This window comes from Sprattus sprattus (genome assembly GCF_963457725.1).
Source record: "Sprattus sprattus genome assembly, chromosome: 14".
Classification (NCBI taxonomy): domain Eukaryota; kingdom Metazoa; phylum Chordata; class Actinopteri; order Clupeiformes; family Clupeidae; genus Sprattus; species Sprattus sprattus.
In genome coordinates, this window is record NC_137912.1 from 27,590,000 (window position 1) to 27,611,641 (window position 21,642).

At 42.1% G+C, this 21,642-nt stretch overlaps 1 protein-coding gene across 2 annotated transcripts; it reads right to left on the reverse strand.

Annotated features, from left to right (window-relative positions):
* Positions 1-234: 234 nt before the first annotated feature.
* impdh1b (IMP (inosine 5'-monophosphate) dehydrogenase 1b) lies at positions 235-19,142 on the reverse strand. 2 transcript variants are annotated; one of them, XM_080851404.1, is made up of 16 exons: positions 19,033-19,142; positions 17,697-17,795; positions 17,504-17,578; positions 10,455-10,503; positions 9,714-9,815; positions 9,555-9,629; positions 5,052-5,258; positions 4,852-4,939; positions 4,436-4,635; positions 4,045-4,135; positions 3,796-3,891; positions 3,222-3,365; positions 2,908-3,052; positions 2,528-2,671; positions 2,355-2,438; positions 235-1,513 (listed from the first exon to the last, which is right to left on the reverse strand). In XM_080851404.1, the coding sequence occupies exons 2-16, from the start codon at positions 17,792-17,794 to the stop codon at positions 1,492-1,494; spliced, it is 1,620 nt and encodes a 539-aa protein (XP_080707530.1). In that variant the 5' UTR covers position 17,795; positions 19,033-19,142; the 3' UTR covers positions 235-1,491. The 2 variants fall into 2 exon arrangements, with proteins under 2 accessions (XP_080707530.1, XP_080707531.1); XM_080851405.1 differs by lacking the exon at positions 17,504-17,578.
* Positions 19,143-21,642: the final 2,500 nt, after the last annotated feature.

A 21,642-nucleotide genomic window follows, 5' to 3' on the forward strand; every position in this document is an offset into this window, starting at 1 on the left:
ACATGGCAAGCCAAGAGATTATTGACCATGATTTATGTAACCTCCTACTAGCAACAAACATTCCCAGGGGTGAACTGCATGAACTTCACACATCATGTACATTAACATACAGTACAACAATGCTGCACCACTGCGTGTCCGAGGTAATGTTCACAGCAAAAAAAATAAAAATCAATGGGGGGGGGGGGGGGGGGGGGGGTTTACTACACCCAAGATGTTAGATGTACAGAAGGTACAAAAGCCCACTTCAAAAGAGCTGTGACAAAAAGCACAGAGCATACACTGGATGGATCTAAGCTTATTTAGATAGAAGACTTCTGACCTCAGCATTTTAAAGCTGGTCCTCCATTTAAAGGCATATTATTGGCATCCAAACAAACACATAAGCCAGAGTAACAACGCAAGACACAGAAGTTAATAGTTAGCAAATTAGCAAAATACTATATGTGACTGGCAGCACAACGCTTCCTGTCTGGCGTGGAAGTCGTGTTAGAGCATGATAAATACAGACGAATCAGCAGAAGGTTAATAGTAAAAAGTGTAGTACAAATACAGCCATGATATGGCTATAAAAAAAAAATCAATTAACAGAACATGCATATCAAAACCCCTCATACAGCCAGTCTCTTCTGCATCAGTCTGGAGCAACATTTACATATCTTTTATAAAATTCCAGTCAGGAGATTCTAGATTGTCATCCGACATATTAGGATGAAAACCATCCCAGAAATAAAAGCTAGAGCTAGCTTCTGGTCCCAAACCTTGACATGAGTGGAAACGGCACACTGAACAAACCTTCATTATACTCTTGGAGAGGCTGAATATTCATTTGGTTTAAGGTTCTTTGATGGGTATGACATACCAACACAAGAAGTAAACTTCTACATGGAGGACAACCTTCACAGAACTGGTGATGAACATGGTGGGAGACACATTCAGATGGTGGAACAGAAACATTTCAAATTTTCTAAAAGAAAACCAACTTTGATGGTTACAAAACTACTACACATTTTTTAAGAACTTCGATAGTTACAAAACTACTCGACGCTAAGAGTACGGACACACTCTGTTGGCATGGAGTGGACTTCTGGATGCGTGTTGGCAATGGAAACTTGAAAACATGGAACTGCTGGTAAAGGTGCAGCATCTCATGTTACTTCAGAGACTATAAACAGCGTGACAAGAACCAGAGAGCTCCATCTCTGCTGTGATAATGATCACCTTAACACATGCACACACGGCACACAACTCAAAATTGAGAGATCACTAGTCAATTAGTTTACTGGGATTGTTCCTGTAAACCCTGATGTTCCATCCATGTTTCCTGAGGGGTCCCTCTGTCCTAGCATCTTGTGTGTGAGGGGGCCTGGAGAGAGGCAGGGAGTTCTGTGGTAGGGCGGGTCCAAGGGACTGGTGGGGTGTTGTCAGATACATCGTTTGCGTTTGGTCGCTGCTGCAGTGGGCACATCAGGCTCCTCCCCCAGATCCTTCTCAGTACAGCCGTTTCTCGTAACTGTGAACACAATTCCATTTCAGATCCCCACAACGCTGGATACAGATCAATACAAATCAATATGCTCGGAGCTCAGTCTACAGCTATTCGTCACCATATTAGCATACAGCCAATCAGTTCATGCCTGAAGGCCACATCTTGACACACCTTCTTTGAGAAGGTGTACCCATCAGATGTTCATGCGTATCTAAACAATTTAAGGTGTGTCTCCTCTGTAAGGCTAATTATACGGGGGGATATTTAGCACATTCACGTGTACATGATTTTAAGGCTGTTTTCCATCACTTTGAGATTATGACAGGAATGTGTTTGAAAACCTTTGTACACAAATGGTAGGATTGTACGCACACATGGTTCTATGTTGTAGGATTGTGCATAAGTACACATGGTTCTATGGCGTAGGGTTGTGCGTACACATAGTCCTAACTTTTATGGCAAGTTGTACACACAGATTGATACATTGGGCCTGTTGTTATTGACGTCATGGTATGTTAATGTGGCGACTGATTTCCTCCCAGCTTTCTATGGCATATCACTACAGCAACCATTTGTATGACTTCACTACAAGCTAAGCGTGTACTTACATGGTACAAAAGTGTACCTTCAGGCCAGGCAGAGAGACAAACAGAGGAAAGATTTCACTGTGGATGAGGACTACGTACACATTTATTCTTCTACGGCGCTCGTTTTTCTTTGATTAGCTGAAAAACACATCTATGTCAAGGCTAATGATTTGACTGGGTTAGATTGGTCCTGATAAACCAAATGCTAGACCCCTCCTGCCTCAAGTAGCCTCCAAAAGCCCAACCCCTTGTGGTCCAAACCCTCTGTGCTGACTTACGAGTGGAGGCCGTGCACTCCTCCCTCCACCTGGGCAGACGTGGTTCTCTTCTCAAACTTCAGCTCTCCGGAGTACATCATGGAGCTAGATGGTGAAGCCAGAGGGACATTCAGTAAGTTAGACTTAGACCACTCTTATTCTCTCGCTCTCCAGAAGAACAAAGAGATACCCACCGTAGTACAGACAGGCTCTTGGCTCCGATGTCCTGGCAGCCGTGCTGAATGCCAGCAATCAGATAAGGGATGAATTTGTGGATGGAGCCTTTATCCTGAACACAGCCGGATACCCCCTGAGCCACCTTAACGTTGTCTCCCTCACTGCCAAAATCACACAGCAAAGATCAGTCAACCAGAAACAAACAAAAAACATCCTTTTGGAGGCAAATGATTCTTGCTGGTGACCAAACCCCAAGGGAAGTGAACTTGAAAGGCCAGACATAAGACTATACACAGGATCCGAAATGATCTTTAAAGCCAGGACATAAGACTATACACAGGATCAGAAATGCCATGGTTTCTGCTACATGCATGATTGCAGTGGCATGTCTGCAGACCTGAAATAGCGTTTCTGACTGCTGGTGTTCTTCTCCATGGCATCCAGAGAGCCCATCCCTCTGTACTTCTTGAGTCTCACGCCGTCTGAGAAGAAGTACTCCCCTGGGGCCTCAGTAGTGGCAGCCAGCAGAGAGCCCATCATCACTGTTGGACAGAGAGGTCAAGCGGTCAACTCATGCAGAAATGAGTCAATGCATTGCAATTATATTGAGGTTACACTTCAGTATGCATTGGCAAATAAATGCTATTAGGATAAGCATAACGGGTCCCAAGCACTAAAGACCCAAAGCTGGATCATTCAAAGAGCACAGACCTGTGGAGGCGCCAAGAGACAGGGCCTTCACTATGTGGCCCACCGTCTGGATGCCGCCGTCAGCAATGATGGGCACACCAAAGCGCCTGGCGTACTCAGCCACCTTGTACACCGAGGTGCCCTGCGGCCGGCCACACGCCATGACTGTAGGAGAAACACAATCAGGCAGTCAATGGCTTTCTAAACAGAAGTTAATAACAATTAAAACACTTGCCACAGCCCTCTCATATCATATCAAACACTCAATATGCCCCATCAGCCACAGCCCCCTCTCATATCAAACACCCTTCATTTCAACTCAATATGCCCCATCAGCTGCAGCCCCCTCTCATATCAAACACCCTTCATTTCAACTCAATATGCCCCATCAGCTGCAGCACTTGCTTTGCTGCTCGCTCTCAATCTCCCCCTCCCCTTCCACCACCTATCTACCTTTGGTATAGAATGGGAGGGGGGGGGGGGGGGGGACATGCACAGATCCTGCTTGACTCCTGCCAGCGCAGGTGACTGGTGAACTTAAGATAATCCTCTGAATCATTAATGTGTTCATTAACATGTTGAGACTAGTCCTGACCTTCCTGTGTGATGCAGATGGAGCCGCAGCCCATGCCCACTCGCAGGGCGTCCGCTCCAGCATCGATCAGGTTCTTGGCCTGGGCAGCAGTCACCACTTCACACAAGACAGAAGAAGAAACAACATGACAATCTACCAGGTTCTTGGCCTGGGCAGCAGTCACCACTTCACACAAGACAGAAGAAACAACATGACACACAGCGCCATAGTGAACAGGTCAGAACTATCACTAACAGGCCAATCACTCACCATTTCCCCCAGCCACCTGCAGCTCTGGATACTTCTGCTTGATGTAGTGGATCATACTGATCTGATACACCGAGTTTCCTTGGGAAGAATCCTAAGAGAGAAGAGGTAGTCAGCAGCTGAACAGCTCAAGGAATAGAGAACATGTGGGAACATTTTTCATTTGTTCTTTAGAAAAATTCACAAAAAAGCTTGAAGGCTGAGTCCATCCTATGACTATCAAAAGTATTAAAAACAGCATCAATACCAGTGTTTTTTTGTATCCAGGCAAACTAAAAATTCATTAATCTCTTATGGAGTCACTTATGGCCAAGTCTGGTAAAATCAGTAGAGGCCTATAGTTCGTATTTGGACTGTCTCGCCCCGAGAATCATCTCCACAGTGAAGTCCTCACCAGCACCACCATATCCACGCCCGCCTGCGTGAGGAGGTCCAGGCGGTACTTGTCATCCTCGCGGGTGCCGATGGCAGCACCACACAGCAGCTGTTTGCGTGAGTCTTTGGAGGCCAGTGGGTGGTCCCTGTTCTTCTTCAAGTCTGTGCGTGCGATGATGGCCACCAACTCATCCTTGTCATTCACAATGGGAAGTTTGCCTTAATGAAAACACAGATGCCTGTTAGCAGACGAGCTCTCAATCCCATTACCGTTTGGATCATTCCATAGTTATTGTCAAACAAATGTATACAAAAACAATTAATAAATCAAATCATGGATATTTAACACATTATTTGCAGAAAAGCAGATGTGTTGCTCTATAAATAATATTTTGGATTCAGGCTGCTCATCAACCTGGTCGTTTCTCCAGTTACCTTTCTTACTGCGCTGAAGTATGTCGTTAGCCTCTTTCAAAGTGACACCAGCTGGAGCAACAACAAGTTCTTCTCTTTTAGTCATTACCTAAAAGACAAAACATCCAGACACTCACTCCCAAACACACCATCATATCCCAACCTGAAGCTAACAAACACACCATCATATCCCAACCCCACAGGTACATCATACAACATACCTCAGACAAAGGCTTGCCGTGGTCTTTCTCCAACAGGAAGTCGATGTCTCGTGATGTGACTATGCCCACCAGTTTGCCACCCATCTTGCCCGTCTCTGTGACAGGGATGCCCGAGAAGCCATGGCGTACCTTGGCCTCAGACACGTCACCCACTGTGTGGTGCGGGCTCATGACCACCGGGTCTGTGATGAAACCTTGCTCAAACCTCTAAAACACACACACACAAATATATTGGAACTTTTAGCCTGGTTTAATTTTTTTTTCCACAGATTGTAGCTTGTTCTTGTTCTAGCTTCCCAGCTTGTTCTGCATAAGTTGGTCTGACAAAACAGAGCACAAATGAAACATACCCTCTCTGAGCCCTGTATTGGGAACACTATCCTAACACTGGGTAGGGCCTCCCTCAGCTCCCAAATCAGACACAATTCTTCAGGTCATGGGTTCCACAAGATGTTGAACATTCCTGAGATTCTGGTACGTGCGGACCCGTTCTACCACTTCCCAAACGTGTTCCATTAGATTTAGATCCGGTGACTGGGAAGGCCACGGAAGAACACTGAACTCACTGTTATGTTCATGACACTAGTTGGAGATGACTCTAGCTTTGTAACGAGGTGCATTATCATCCTGGAAGCAGCCATTAGCGGATGGGTAAGTTGTGGCCACGAAGGGATGTCCAGGGTCAGCAAGAGATGAATGGTTGGCATTAACAGGCCAAAGTGTGCCAAGAAAACATTCCCCACACCACTAAACCAGGTTGGCTCCATGGATTCATGCTATTGGTGCTAAATTCTGAGCATAGCACTAGCCTAGCCTACTGTGCCTCAGAAGGAATCAGACCACCAGACCTGGTTACGTTTATTCAGTCTACAAGTGCCCAGCTGTGGTGAGCCTTAGCTTTCTATTCTTGGCTGACGGAAGTGGAACTTGACAAGGTCTTCTGCTGTTGTAGCCCATCCACCTCAAGGTTTGAGGTGTTGAGCATTCTGAGATGCTTACCAGCTCACGTGGTTATAGATTTACCGCAACCAGAGTTAACCTTATAACCAAGGCGTATCCGTCCGCAGAACTGCCACTCAATGGATGGTTGACAGAATTACTCAAAGGAGCCTGTCTGACAGCAATCATATTTCTTCCCTCATTCTGCTGGTCGATGAACTGAGACTCCTGACCAATGTTCCCTCTAAGCCAGTCGAAGAGGCCGCGCAATATATTTTTCAGACCGCACACATTTTTCAGGGTTTAAAAATCTGAGCATCAAAGGGGATGTAGGCTAGGTAATAAACATTTAAAATACTGACATGTCTGACAACCAAGCCGGATGTGCGTTAGAATGTTTACATAAAAAATGTCCTTTAGCTCTCATGGCGGGCTCTGCTCCAGCAGTTATAGGCTACCATGGCGAAAAGAAAGGCAGAGCAGGTGCCCCAGAAAAAGGTCTGCCTAACGTTTAAACATGAGCGGCTAAATAAAATAGTCCAAACTGACTCAGGTAGGAGAAAACTTTCAGACATATTTACATATGCTCGGAGGCAAACGCGAAAAGAGTTCGCTCGTGGGAAAACATGCAGTGAACAAAAGTGACATTATTCTGTTTGTCCTTAAAGTTTGTGAGCAGTTGGATGCCCGCTTCCCTGAGCTGAGTGGGCTGCCTTTGAGCCGGACACGTTGGATCGTGCAGTTAGTAAATTTGATCATGGGCTGAATGACGTGACCAATCTGGCGAAAAAGTTCGAAGCGCTTCTGGAGGAAGCATAATATGCGGTCCCGGGACGCATTTGTCGAATTCAAGTTCATGGTTATTGAAAAAAGGTGGTCGCTGAAAAGTGAGCATTTTCCGGATCTGGTACAACTTCATCATTTGTGGCACATTCCAAGCATCTAGCGCCGACTGTGAACGCGGTTTCAGTCTTATGAATGCCACTAAGACAAAATCGTGAGGCAAGAAGATTTGAGGTAGAAATTTCCAATATTTTCAATTAGACCTATTTGGCCCTATTCAAAGAGATCTTGATAACTGCAACAACATTTTGACATATGTTTAGTCAAAAAGGTGTGTCTTCCATAGGCCTGCAGACAAGATGAGCCAAACAGCCAGATAGGCCTAGCTCCCTCAATGTAATTCAAATGACATGTTTTGTAGCTTAGTTTGTTGCAAACCACTCCAGTTATTTTTTTTTTTTATAAAGGCTACCTTTAGGAAAAAATACACCATAATTACTATATTTATTGTAAAGCACTGCATTAGCATTTTTCTTTCAATTAAGTTCTACTTAAATGTTGTACCTGCTGAGAAATGACTAAACACCTTGGATACTTTTATTTTGTGCATATATACAGCCGCGGAAAAAATTGAGAGACCACTTCAAAATTATCAGTTTCTCTGGTTTTACTATTTATTGGTATGTGTTAAAGTAAAATGTACATTTTAGTTTTATTCTATAATCTACTGGCAACATTCCTACCAAATTTCAAATAAAAATATTGTCATTTAGATCATTTATTTGCAGAAAAATGACAATTGGTCAAAATAGCAAAAAAGATGCAGTGTCTTCAGATCTCGAATAATGCAAAGAAAACAAGCTCATATTCATTTTTAAACTACACAATACTAATGCTTTAACTTAGGAAGAGTTCAGATATCAATATTTGGTGGAATAACCTTGATTTAAAATCACAACTTTCATGTGTCTTGGCATGCTCCCCACCAGTCTTTCACATTGCCGTTGGGTGACTTTATGCTACTCCTGGCGCAAGAATTCAAGCAGCTCGGCTTCTTTTCATGGCTTGTGACCATCCATCTTCCTCTTGATCACATTTCAGAGTTTTTTTTATGGGATTCAGGTCTCGAAATTGGGCTGGCCATGACAGGGTCCTGATCTGGTGATACTCCATCCACACCTTTACTGGCCTGGCTGTGTGGCATGGAGCATTGCCCTGCTGGAAAAAACACTTCTCAGAGTTGGGGAACATTGTCAGAGCAAAAGGAAGCAAGTTTTTCTTCCGGGACAACGTTGTACTTTGCCTGGCTGAGGTTTGTAAAAGACCATAAGGATTGAACCAAAGCCGACTGGAGGGTCTCCTAGTTCGTCTTCTCTGATGAGTCCAATTTCACAGTAGGTGCAAGACTCTGTGGCTTGTAGGCCTCTCCAGGTCTCCGTCTAACCATCAGACGACCATGTGTTGGGCAAAGCTGTAAATTGGACTCATCAGAGAAGACGAACTAGGAGACCCTCCAGTCGGCTTTGGTTCAATCCTTATGGTCTTTTACAAACCTCAGCCAGGCAAAGTACAACGTTGTGTCTGACAATGTTCCCCAACTGTGAGAAGTGTTTTTTCCAGCAGGGCAATGCTCCATGCCACACAGCCAGGCCAGTAAAGGTGTGGATGGAGTATCACCAGATCAGGACCCTGTCATGGCCAGCCCAATTTCGAGACCTGAATCCCATAAAAAAAACTCTGAAATGTGATCAAGAGGAAGATGGATGGTCACAAGCCATGAAAAGAAGCTGAGCTGCTTGAATTCTTGCGCCAGGAGTAGCATAAAGTCACCCAACGGCAATGTGAAAGACTGGTGGAGAGCATGCCAAGACACATGAAAGTTGTGATTTTAAATCAAGGTTATTCCACCAAATATTGATTTCTGAACTCATCCTAAGTTAAAGCATTAGTATTGTGTAGTTTAAAAATGAATATGAGCTTGTTTTCTTTGCATTATTCGAGATCTGAAGACACTGCATCTTTTTTGCTATTTTGACCAATTGTCATTTTTCTGCAAATAAATGATCTAAATGACAATATTTTTATTTGAAATTTGGTAGGAATGTTGCCAGTAGGTTATAGAATAAAACTAAAATGTACATTTTACTTTAACACATACCAATAAATAGTAAAACCAGAGAAACTGATAATTTTGAAGTGGTCTCTTAATTTTTTCCGCGGCTGTATATATATATATATATATATCATTATCATTCATAACCAGTGAACCAGTCATAACCTCCCTAAACCTTATTTATTTTCAACCAAAGATCCTTTAAGTTCAACTAAACTGACTGGTAAAACACCATCATTAAAATGTTCCAAAGTCCAGCCATTATAAAGGATATTGAATAAATATAAAACTTGTAGACATATTGATGCATTTGCTGTCATCTCTTTGGAAACCTATGGCTAACGCAGGCTCGCGGTCATTTTCGTAAGGACGCGTGGTTTACGAATTGCTCACAGTGCTGAAATGTGCGCTCAGAATAAAAAATATTTGCTCAGTGCTGAAAAAAATTAGAGGGACCATTGCTCCTGACCCGTATCAGCCTGATCTTATGCACTGCACTGCTGCCACACATGTAGCTGATTACATCATTTCATAAATAAGTGCATACAGGTGTCACTAATAAAGTGATTCGTGAGTGCATTTGCATAACCTCAACCGTGAACAAAACTGCCAAACAGGAACACATGAATTAGAAAACTTGTAATGTCCTAAAAATAGCAATTTCTTACCTTCACTTTGCGAACTTCATTAGCCTGGAATTCTGGAGTGCAGTTGTGATGTATAATGCCAATGCCCCCCATAAGCTAGAAAACAAGGCATCCATTAGAGGAAACCATCCATAGCTTACTCAGCAAACGTAGCAAGGACGCCACAGAAGAGGGGCTTACCGCCATGGCTATGGCCATTGAAGACTCAGTCACTGTGTCCATCGGTGATGAAATGAGTGGCGTCTTCAGCGTGATTTTTTTGGTCAAAGCAGATGTGAGGTCCTACAGAGGAAGACACATTCAGTTTCACTTTTAGCAGCTACTCCACCATGGGAGTTTAGCCCACTCATTTCTTAAATTTGGATTTGTGTTGATTTCTCCACAAGGGGGCAGACTAATACTGCATGGATAAACAAGGCTTGTGAGTAGTTCAGAAGGCAGTTGCAGGTGACTAGTCCAGCTGTGTTATATGTAGGTTTTGTGTGTAGGAAAGAAATCAACATGTTGCTTATGTTTGTGCAACAAGCTAATTTGATGACTATAACGTGAAGTTTGAATCTGTTTCAATTCTATCTTGGGGGTATTCGTCATACGTCATAACCTCCTAATAAAAGAACCCCCATTGGTTCATTCTCCTAGCAAAACAACGTCTGAGGGCTCTTCTATTAGGAGGTTTACCACTTACTCTGAATTAACTTTTATTAAGGTTCGACACTAAACCACGTACGACAAATACTCGTCGATGTCTTAGAATATGTGGGCAAAGGAAAACATAAAGAGTCACAGAGAAAGAGAGGGGGAGAGATATTTGGAGGGAGGCCAGATTTCATGCAGCCATTTTGTTTTGAATGTGGTACTACTAAGGATACCCAGATGGCATGTTATGGATTTGAATTTTAAGAAGCACAATGGGATTCTTACCACATCATCAGCACTGAAGTCAATAAATCCTGGTAGTATCAGGAAGTCACTGAAATAGAGGGAGAGAAAACACATAAGAGAACATCTAGACACGGAAGTGGATGACAGCCCCATCCATACTCAATTAGAAGTATGAATGAAACTCATAGCCCCATCCATACTCAATCAGAAGTATGCATGACACTAAAAATAAAAATCATACTTAGTCAACAGTTCATTTCACAACAACAAACGCAACGCAACAACTTCTATAATTGAAAATAGTTGCTAAAGCTTACAGAGCAACACTCTGTAATTGAATAATGGCCAACCAAGCCGCCTTTTTTTATTTGACACAGGGGAAATGAACACATGCATATTCAGACTGCTGTGTCTGAAACAGATCCTGAGTAGTGGGTGAGTTTAGCTGCACAGGCAGACTGGATATATAAACACAATGCAGTGCAGACTGGAGTGACCACAGCGGTCAGCCTGCTCCTCCCTCAGACTGGAGGCTCTCTGTGTGGTTTGGCAAACGGGTGTGAACACACACACTGGAAAGGAGGAATAGGCCCTACTTTGTTTAACAGTGAGCCGAGAGAAAAGCAGAAGGGTGGAGTAGGGAAATACGGGAGAGCAGAGGGAGAAAGTATGGAAAGGGACCTGTATAGGAAACGTACAAGGTAAAAAAAAAAACAGATAGAGTGTGACAAAGGAAGAATGATGGCTAATGCAAAAAAGGGAAAAAGAAAAGAAAGGAGTGCTTCAGGGGACCATCAGACAGAGAGGAAATGGGGGTGGGTGCTCCATGACTATATATATTGAGACCACATAATGCTTTCCTCCTCCACAGAAAGTGGTCAGACATGGCCTAAAATAAGACTGTGCAAGCTCCGCAAGCTGAACACACAGGGTATGTCTACTTACACAGACCAGACAGTTTCTTTGTAAACAAACCAGGAAATGTTTTTTGCGTTTGTGAGTTTGACAAAAATCAGACCAAATAGGTTAAGAATCTCAAACTTTCAAAAATAAAACATATATTGTTTGTCAGATGAAAATCCAACTGGTATGACTCAAACATTGTTTGCTGTACAGTCATATTACATGAACGATATAATAAATCAAATTGGCAATCAAAAGAGCTGGTAATATACAACCCTGTACATAAAGGGGGGGGGGGGGGGGGGGGGGGCATTGAGTCCACTGAGAGTCAGAACGGCCTGACCCCTGGAGCCCTTGTAGGTTAACTTACATTTTCCTACTCGTGTTCACAAGTTCAGCTAGACTATTGTACGTGTCCTTACATCTCAATCATAGTAAATATGGACAAAACCGCCAAAATAGACAACATAGCATACGACAAAAGCAGGGTATCATATTACTTATGTGCTCTGACGGCAATACACAGCCAACAAGCCTCCCTGGCCTTTTTGGCTGCCATGGTGTAGCACGAGCCAGGGGTCATAAACTTGGCCTGCATTGGCAAAAGCGTGCCTTGCATGCAAACGTGCACACTCTCCAGTTAAGCAAAACAAGTCAACCAACACCTTAAATCACAGTCATAGTACAATTTAGGCAATCCAATTCTGTCAACCTTGACTTTCCTCTTCTTTTCTTGATAACCCTGAGTTAAATGAAAACTGGGATTTTTGAACCTGAACCTGGTTCTAACCAGTATTGAATTAGAGCGCTAAAAGCAGCAACCACACTGCAATTCTGAGTCAAGCATCTGCGTCAAAGTAAAACGCTTATTTTCACCACTGACATGCTCAAATGTTATTATAAGTCATGGAACAAAATGGAAAGGATCCCTTAATTGGAGTCGGTTAACGTCCCTTCAAAGTACAGCCCTCTGGTCTGCACAGCTGTCAAGTGACTGCACATCCACTGCACATGCTTGGTAGCCTACCTCGCCTAAGTGCGAGCTTGCCCCACTGTCTGCAGCTTCTTCACCTGAAGTCAAAGTTTAGCTTGCTGCCTGTCTCTCTACCCCCAAAAAATGGCCAAACGAAAGGTAGACTTTGAAAACTGGGGTTTTCAAGAGTGGTGGGAGGCAGAATATACGCTTACCAATGTAAAGGGCAAACCTGTTTGTCTTGTGGCTGGAGCCGATGTGGCTATAATGAAAGAATATATTTAGGATGGCACTATGAAACGAAACACCAAAACAAGTACAAACATCTGGACATGAAACAGAAGCTCCAGAAGGTAGAGAAGTTGAAAAGAAGGCTGGTGTCACAGCAGACTGTGTTCATAAAAGCCAAATCACAAAGTGAAGCTGCTGTAAAGGCTAACTTTATTGTAGTAGCGAAATCGCTAACGCAGCCCAAACCCTTTACCGGGGGAGAGTTTGTAAAGAACTGCATGATAAAAGTTTGCGACATCGTGTGCTCTGATAAAGCATTTTCAAATGTGAGCCTGAGCAGAAACACTGTTGCTGATTGTGAATGTGACCTTGCCACCGATCTACAACAACAGATGAGGGGAAAGGGAAAAGATTTCATCGCATACTGCCTTGCTGTGGATGAGAGCAACGACACATCTGATACTGCCTTCATCAATGTAGTGGATTTGACTCTGTGCGTTATAGAGGAACTTTTTGTATATAAATCAATGCATGGCACAACTACAGGGAAAGATCTCTTTGAAGAGGTAGGCTACCCAAATGTGTAAATGAAATGGGGCTGCCTTGTGACAAACTTGTTGGACTGACCAAAAATGGAGCGCCTGCGATACGCAGAAAAGGGAGGCATAAGAAATGAATGCCACTGAGCTTTATTTTATTCAGAAAGGTGATCTGTGTTTATAGGCAATAACTCGTAGGCCTAAGATTAAGCCTGCTTGTCCCAGATTCAATAGGCCTATGTTAAACTTAAAGTGCGTATGACACCTTAAAAAAAAGGTAAAAGGCATATAAGTACCAAAACTATACATAGTACTTTAAAGTCATGTTTAAACCAGAAGATTGAAAAATTAAGTTTGAACGGAGTTTCAAAGTGTGGTTTTCGCGACTTATCGTAAAACAGCTGCCGGCTTACCTGAAATCTGTCAGGTGGTTCCGTGACGTCAGCGTCGCTAGACTTCATTCTAGAACTAGTGATGGAGGGTGAAGAAGTCCGCGATTTCGAGCAAGTTTCTGTCACAGACTCGAGCAAAGATTCAGAAATTGAGGAAGACTATGATCCGGATCAGTTAGTACACGAGATTGTGGCCATTGAGCCGTACCGATTCGAGCCCTATCTGGATGACGAGCCAGCAGAAGAGGCGAGGTCTGAAAACGATGACAATGTCCAGAGGCGGAGTGGCCATCGGGACGACCGGGAAATATCCCGGTCGTCCCGGCAGGCCAATGAGCTCACGCAGAAGACTGCACGCAGCCGTGGAAAGTTCATGAGCGGCCCATTGAGTTATAATAATTGTCAATCAAATTTTATTCCCGTGATAATCGCCATGTTCTCCGACAACTTAATGCGGTGGTAGTCCAAACAATATATATAACACTAGTTGTCGATCTACTTCTCACCTATGGTAATTGTGATCTCACTTCTCACTTTCATTAATCCAGCCTACTGATTTTTGTTTAACCTCTTATCTTGATCCAATTCTTTTTATTCAGACGTTATATAACTTTCATGACCACAAATATAAATTGGCCAGCGATTTAAATTTTTTTTTTTTGTTCAAAGATTCATGTAGAATGGTCGAAGCAAAGCCTCATGGGAAATGGCACCTGCGTATCGCTCTGCCTTTGTACAGTGAACGTAACTTGACCCAGAAGGGCTCGTTGTGAGCTGGTGGTGGGCCGGTGCAGAAAAAATTGTCCCGGTGGATTTTTGTGTCCTACTCCGCCCCTGACAATGTGCATGTGTCGCACGGAAACGCGGTAGGCGAAATTCCGAGAGATATGCAGAGACTGCAAAACACCGAATGGTAAGGACGACTTTGACCTTGTTAACAGTGACCAAGTTCAAAAGAGTCCCGACGTTGCCGTCATTTCCACTTTATAACGCGGGGCGGAAGTGAGACACTTGGGAAGTTGGTAGCTCAGTGGCGCGGAATTAAAATGTTAATTTTAACAAGTATATTTATATATTTTAAGTAAACATACAGCCGCGGAAAAAATTAAGAGACCACTTTTAAAAAATGTATCAGTTTTTTTTTTTTTTTTTACTATTTATTGGTATGTGCTTGAGTAAAATTAACACTTTTGTTTCATTCTATAAACTACTGACAACATTTTGTACTGAATTTCAAATAAAAATACTGTCATTTAGAGCATTTTTTGCAGAAAAATGACAATTGGTCAAAATAACAAAAAAGATGCGGTTTTTCCAGATATTGATTTCTGATCTCTTCCTAAGTTAAAGCATTAGTATTGTGTAGTTTAAGAATCTATATGCACTTGTTTTCTTTGCATTATTCGAGATCTGAAAACATTCCATTTATTTAGCTATTTTGACCCATTGTCATTTTTCTGCAAATAAATGCTCTAAATGACAATATTTTTATTTGAAATTTGGTAGAAATGTTGTCAGTAATTTATAGAATAAAACTAAAATGTTAACTTTACTTTAACTCATACCAATAAATAGTAAAACCAGAGAAACTGATAATTTTGAAGTGGTCTCTTAATTTTTCCCGCGGCTGTATATATCGATTGTGAAATACCTCCTTTGTTTTATTTATTTGAAAAATTTTGTATTGAGGTGTCATATGCACTTTAAGTTAATGTTTACATATGAAAATACATATTTCCCCCCCCCAATAAATATTTAATATGTTCGGCCCTCGACTTGGACAGAGTTTTTAAATTTGGCCCTCTGTGTATTTGAGTTTGACACCCCTGCCTTAGAATGGCCGATGAGTTCTGAAGAGGTAAATCTTTAAAACGCGTTGCGACACTCTTTGAAGATACCATGATTGGTTGGCACTAGGTGGGTCATTCCACCACTAGGAACCACTAATGAAAAGTCTTGATTGCCATCTCTTCTTTAGAAGAACAAAGTAGTCGAGTCATTTCTAGATCTCGACAAGGTGCATTGCACACAATGAATGAAGACAACAGCGTTACAGAACTGCTATCCTTGTTAGATGATATTTATTGCCCATCAAACAGGTGGTAGGAGAGTTAAACCTTTCTTTTGTAGGGCGAAGTGTGAACATCCATATGATTTCATAGGTTACGGTATGCAACTGCTGACTGCCACTGCTGTGCAATCACGGTCACAATTTCTTCCATGTTTGAGGTGGCCTTACCTGAAGATTCTCGACTGAACACTACTTATTACTTTATAAGCTTTATAGATCAACCACAAAACTACATTTAGACTGACAGCGTTTCCCTCTTTTGGAATTAACATCATTTTCACCTCACATTCTGAAATAAAACACCTGTTTGGTTTTCTGCTATTCTGCCAACACCAGTAATAGACAACTATTCACTCCTTGGTTATTGTGAATGCATTTCCAACAGGTAATAAAAGAGGTTCAGTGGCATCTGAGAACAACTAAGAGCAGATTACAGTGCAGTGTTTATACCGGACAGTCTGCTCTACTGATAGACTTCCAATTCTCCTTGGGCATGCATTTCTTTCAGGTTCATGTGAAATGATCAGTGTAGCTGATCTGCTGTACTCCCTCTACAAGAACACAGTAATGTAAGCCACAGTTGTGAATACTACCTCTTTACATGTTAGTGTGAACATATGTGCAAATATATGGGTATGCAAGCCAGGTTGTGCATTATGTGTGCATGAGTAAAATCATGCATTTGTGTCAAGATGATGTGGATCCCAATTACATACACCCATCCAGAGAACTTACCTCCCACCCCCATACACAGCTAAATGACCTCACATGACAGAGCCTAAGGACAGTCATGTGCCAAGCGTTCCGTCCCAGTGTGGAATTCATTACAGCCAGGCCTGATATCCCACATCACACACAGTGGCATGTGCCCAATTAACCCTGTGCACCACAAATGACATCCTACCCTCTGTCAAAAATCGTCCTACAGCTCTATCTGAGGAGATCCATCTTCCGGTCCCCCTCCACCCCACATACCATACCATGATCATATTAGATTCTTAAGTCTCAGAGAAACCATATTAGATTCTTAAGTCTCAGAGAGCCCTAAAATTCCATTATATGAACCACCATGCTTTTGCAGCTACACCACAGTGCAGTTATGTTACTCAACAAGGGACAACAATGTATACAGGGTTAGTCAGTAAAACCATTGTGTTGGCTTAATTGGAACGGGAGTCGGACACAAACGGTCCGGGACCCAAGAACCATCAACATTTTAGTAGAGTATTAGTTGAGTTAGAGAATGTTTGTAGAGTTCAATGTGCAAAACATTTTACTTGCATCCCACATTCTACATTTTGGTGAGGAATTAGTTCTGACGCTGTCCATCGGTCCTTGGCACATTTCTGAAGGGTGAAAATCAATTTAAAACTCAGGTACTAAGAACCAACTGACCAAGTGATGCTCACTGAACTCTCATGTTTACAAAGTGACTACTCTGAGGTCATTACAATGAATGAATTAATAAATGTATGAATGAATGAATGAATGAATAGAAACCAGAGATTAAAGATTAGAGAAATGATTAAATGATAATACATCTCTGGGTGTTAATGAATATATTGTGTGATTTGCTTTTCTATCAAAATGATCTCAAAGAATAAGATAGTTAAACATGCATTATGATTCTTCATGGCAGCTAGAATGTAATCATATCACTCACAGAAGCAAAAGTCATTCACAGAGATGTGTGATTGCAGGCAGGGATCAAAGCAACTTTGACCTAGGTGTCTTCGCTTCTAGGGTTTCGCCATTTTAGTTGCAACTTATTTAGTGCAGAATGTTCTGATACGGTACCCAGGGACTTTACCTTCTCTGATTATGTATTATCTACCAAGAAAGGAATTTTTTTTTATATGGGGGGAGGGGCTGGAGAGATTTGAATGGAGAAAAGATTTGCTTCCCCTATGAACATTCAAGCTGCAAGTTACAGTGTAGTGTCGTAAACAGAAGTAAAGTCGACCATTTAGGCTACTCACTTGTAAGTAATACCGTCCCCACTAGAGCATAGCTCTTCCGCCTTGAGTCCGTCTGCAACAGACTGCTGATCTGATCTGCCAATTTAAAACGTAACGTGTTGCCCATTACATTGCGCTCTGACCCTCACCCAGTGTTAGCGGTTCATAGTAAAGGTGTCTTCAGAAAGGTCACAATGACGTCGGTACCACTTACTTGTAGGTGAGCCCGTCACCAACAGAAAAGAGCTGTTGGGCTGATTGTCCGTCCTCCGGGACATAACCTGTGCCTCCACTGATCAAGTAATCTGCCATACTGTTGAGGTAAGGGAGAGGGAGAGAGAGAGAGAGAGACAGGCTGTGACTTTTGATGTAGGGCTGCGTAACTACAAACAAATGCGTAAAAGTGTAGACACATCTATCCTGGTCACATGACTAAAAGAAGGCTACCTGATGTCCTCTATGTGAAGATGATGTAGCCTATATTACAATAAACGAATTAATTAGGCTACTTTGCCAGAGACATAGCTCACCGCTCCAAATAGCGATACCCTACAACATGACAATTATCTCCGCCAACCAGACAGATAATCTACATTATTCTTTCCCAGTCAATAAGGACGACTTCTTGTCGTCTAGCTATAACTTTCATTTTAAGAATAGCACCACTGTCAGTGTCAAACAGGGTAAAGTCTAGACTTCAGGCTATTCTGTTTTGACGTCTAGACTTCAGGCTATTGTTATGACGCCATATATCTGCGATTCTATCCGACTAGCCTGTTGACCTACATCATCTCGCAAATATCCATCGGCAACATACTCCCATTACGGTGGTGTTACAACTACGAGGATAAACCTCTTCGCACACACACACAAAACTGCGTCGTCATAGCATTTCCAAGATGCTATATTTAGCGGCATGATGGCAAATTTTTATCTGCGCAGACACACAGGCTCACTTCAATGCACGTCTCTGAAATATGCTAGGGCGTGCACTGTTCCAATTTCATAAAGATGTTAACACTAGCCTACTGTAATCACATCTGTTAGGCATTTTCTATTCAATATCTATCATATTGCAGTGACAGTGGCAATAACTCGTTTGCAGATAGAGATGAGGATAACAACGCAACATGCGTATTGAGTCAATATATAGCAGAATCGTAAGACGCCATTAACTTAAATTCGGTACAATTCAATTTATAGCGCGAAACTGTCCATCCAACTCCACACCCAACCTAGACATTAGTAGACAATGTGTTCCTGTCTGAAGTACGGTAGATGCTAACAACTATTGCTGACCTTAACACATTTCCTACCATCATCTAGCAACACTGATGTGGAATATGCGAAATATTTTAAAGCCCTAGCTCTAAAACCCGTCAAATGTCACACTCCATCTCTCTCAACTGAGCACATGTTTCAAACGAGGCTTCCTTGCAGGATGAAAGACAGTGACAAGGCTGTTAGCTTACCGCCAACTTTGCTATAGTTCGTTCACTTCATCTCTGCACTGTATACTAATGTTATTACAAAAAAGAATCAATAATTACCCTTTTCCTCCTTTCAACAGTTTACTAAGTTTGATGGTCCCAGGGAAGTTCGGTTCTTTTCCTCTAGCTACAGTGTTTCAGCGTTTAAAAGGACAGTTTGTGACGCCGCGTCATATCCTCTCCATTAAGCGTATAGCATCATCCACGTGGTGACGGCTGGATTAACCCTTTCATGCTTAACTGTAGCTGGCGCCAGGAGTGTAAGCAGTAGTTTTTGGTCAGTAGGCTACTTGTGCATCATGTGCTTGGTATAGCCAGTTACTACATATCAGGTGTTACAAGAATGATCTGTACAAGTATGCTGTACAGCCTAATTAGGCTATTCGTTGTTCTACCAACTGTTTGCAGACTTTAGGTTAAAAAGTGCACTAAAAATGGTCACTGGATCTCCTATCCTAAAACTATTAAAAAGCTACAATTAACTTAAGCCAACAACGACTACCAATAGGCTTGTGATTACATTATCAGAAAGGCCTGGGCTAGTTGGCCTTAGTGGGACTACAAGCAATTCAATGAAAACAGAGGTAGGCCTATATTATGTAAAATCCGATGTTGCTTGCAAATGAAAGTTAGGCTACCTGTTACATTTTTGTAATAGCTGTCAAATCACCATCCAAAATTTAAGTTTTGGATTTGTGCTGGCTAACTGGGAGCACCACTGTTGAATTTAGAAGTCAGCTGGCACCAATTACAACTAACCAATTTGCAAATCACAAAAGTAGTTCAGCATCTCAAGATTGATCTAAACTGACTTGTGAAGCAGATATAACCTTCTCCGTTCTCCATGTATGGTTTCTGACACGCATAAACCTACTCCTGTTCAAATGGAATGACTCAGTTTGTATCCATTAAGCTGAAAAATGAATAGCAGCTATAAAAGAGAAGTTGACATGGTTTGACGAGGAATCCTAAATTTGCCAGTGCAGTGATGAGAGCCTTGCACACTTTGGAATTCATGTTGTCAATTTGCTGAGGTAAGCAGCATAAATGTCACCTTATGCTGATGGAGCACCTCCCTCAAGTTGGATTGGCTTGATGGGCCAATCCAACTTCACAAACCATATGGTCAAGCTGATCCCATAACAGCTCAACAGGATTGAGATTAGACTAGGCTGGTATGGGCAATTCATTTCATCCTCAATCTGTTCTTTTGCCTATTTTAATCTTTACTTTTCCTTTTGGCCAGTCTCAGATATTTCTCAAACTACAACTGACTGCAGAGTTTCTTTTTTAAAATTGAATTTGGGTATTTTCTTGCCTTTAGCTGATAGGACAGTGAAGATCAGACAAGACGCAAGTGGGAGAGAGAGAGATGTAGAATGGGCTCGAGAAATGGCCTCAGGCTGGACTCGAACCTGTCATCATAGGCACTGGACCTATTATGCATGGGGCACCAGTGCTGCGCTAGGGTTTCCCCCCAACTGACGAGTTTCTGATGATGTCTTTCAATCCATCTTGTGACCATAATCAAACCCACAAATGCTGATGATTTTGCACACCTACTATGATTATCATCATGATCATGACCATCAACATAATGTGCCACTCTTACAGAAGTGCAATAAACGAGCGTAGGATTTTGCACACCTCTGTAGTTATTTCGCTGAAAAGAAGCACTTCCAGCTACAAGTGTCATTTACAACATTGACAGTGTCTTGACTACATATTTGATCAAACACACACACGCACGTGCGCGCACACACACACACACACACACACACACACACACACACACACACACGCATACATTCTTGCTCAAGGGCATTTTTCTAAAGGAGAAACCTATTAAACATCTACAGCATTCAGTTAGACAAGTGAAGAGTGCATGCATGCAGAGGCTGGAGAATGTGCTCCATGGCCACTGTCTCATAATAGTACCATGCAAGCACTCCCCAATACAAATGCAAGCAGAATAGCTCTCTCTCTCATACACACACACACACACAAACACACTCAGATTATTCTTTCCTTGAACACAGCTGTACTGGTCAGTTATTGCGGGATATGTTGAGTCAGTGGAGGGTCAGACACTAAAGCAGATTCAGCAAAAGCAACTGACATCCTGATTTGCTCTTCCCACTGTAGGAACTACGACTGAATTTTGTTCAAAGAATGTCATTCTAGAAGTTTTGGTTTGTATATGTCCATTTGTTTATCAAATATATTGTATATACACATTTAAAAATTTCACTCCAGAATCTATTTTGGTAGAGTTTGCATGGTGAAGGTCACTGGTGGGCTGAATCCAAGCTCCACAGAAACCACATCACGTTTCAAAACAGGCAGTTGCTGCGTACAACTGAAGATACACCTGGATTTCCATGAGATAAAGCAAGTCTTCCTAAAACCATTGGAAGAATGACAAGAATGCACCAGCTTTACTTGTGGTCTATTCATGAAATGAGATTAAAAGAGTACATTTGCGTTGTAAACTCAAAACACAAATGTATCAGTACATTTCTGTTTAGCGTAAGTTATATGTAATTATTGGTGTGATGTGATGTGATGTGATTAAATGGGGCTTTGAAAAAATCTATGCATTTGTTTATACCTCAATCAGTTACTCTTCTCGTTGATTGTTTTACTCTTTGGATTGTGAAAGACTAGGGA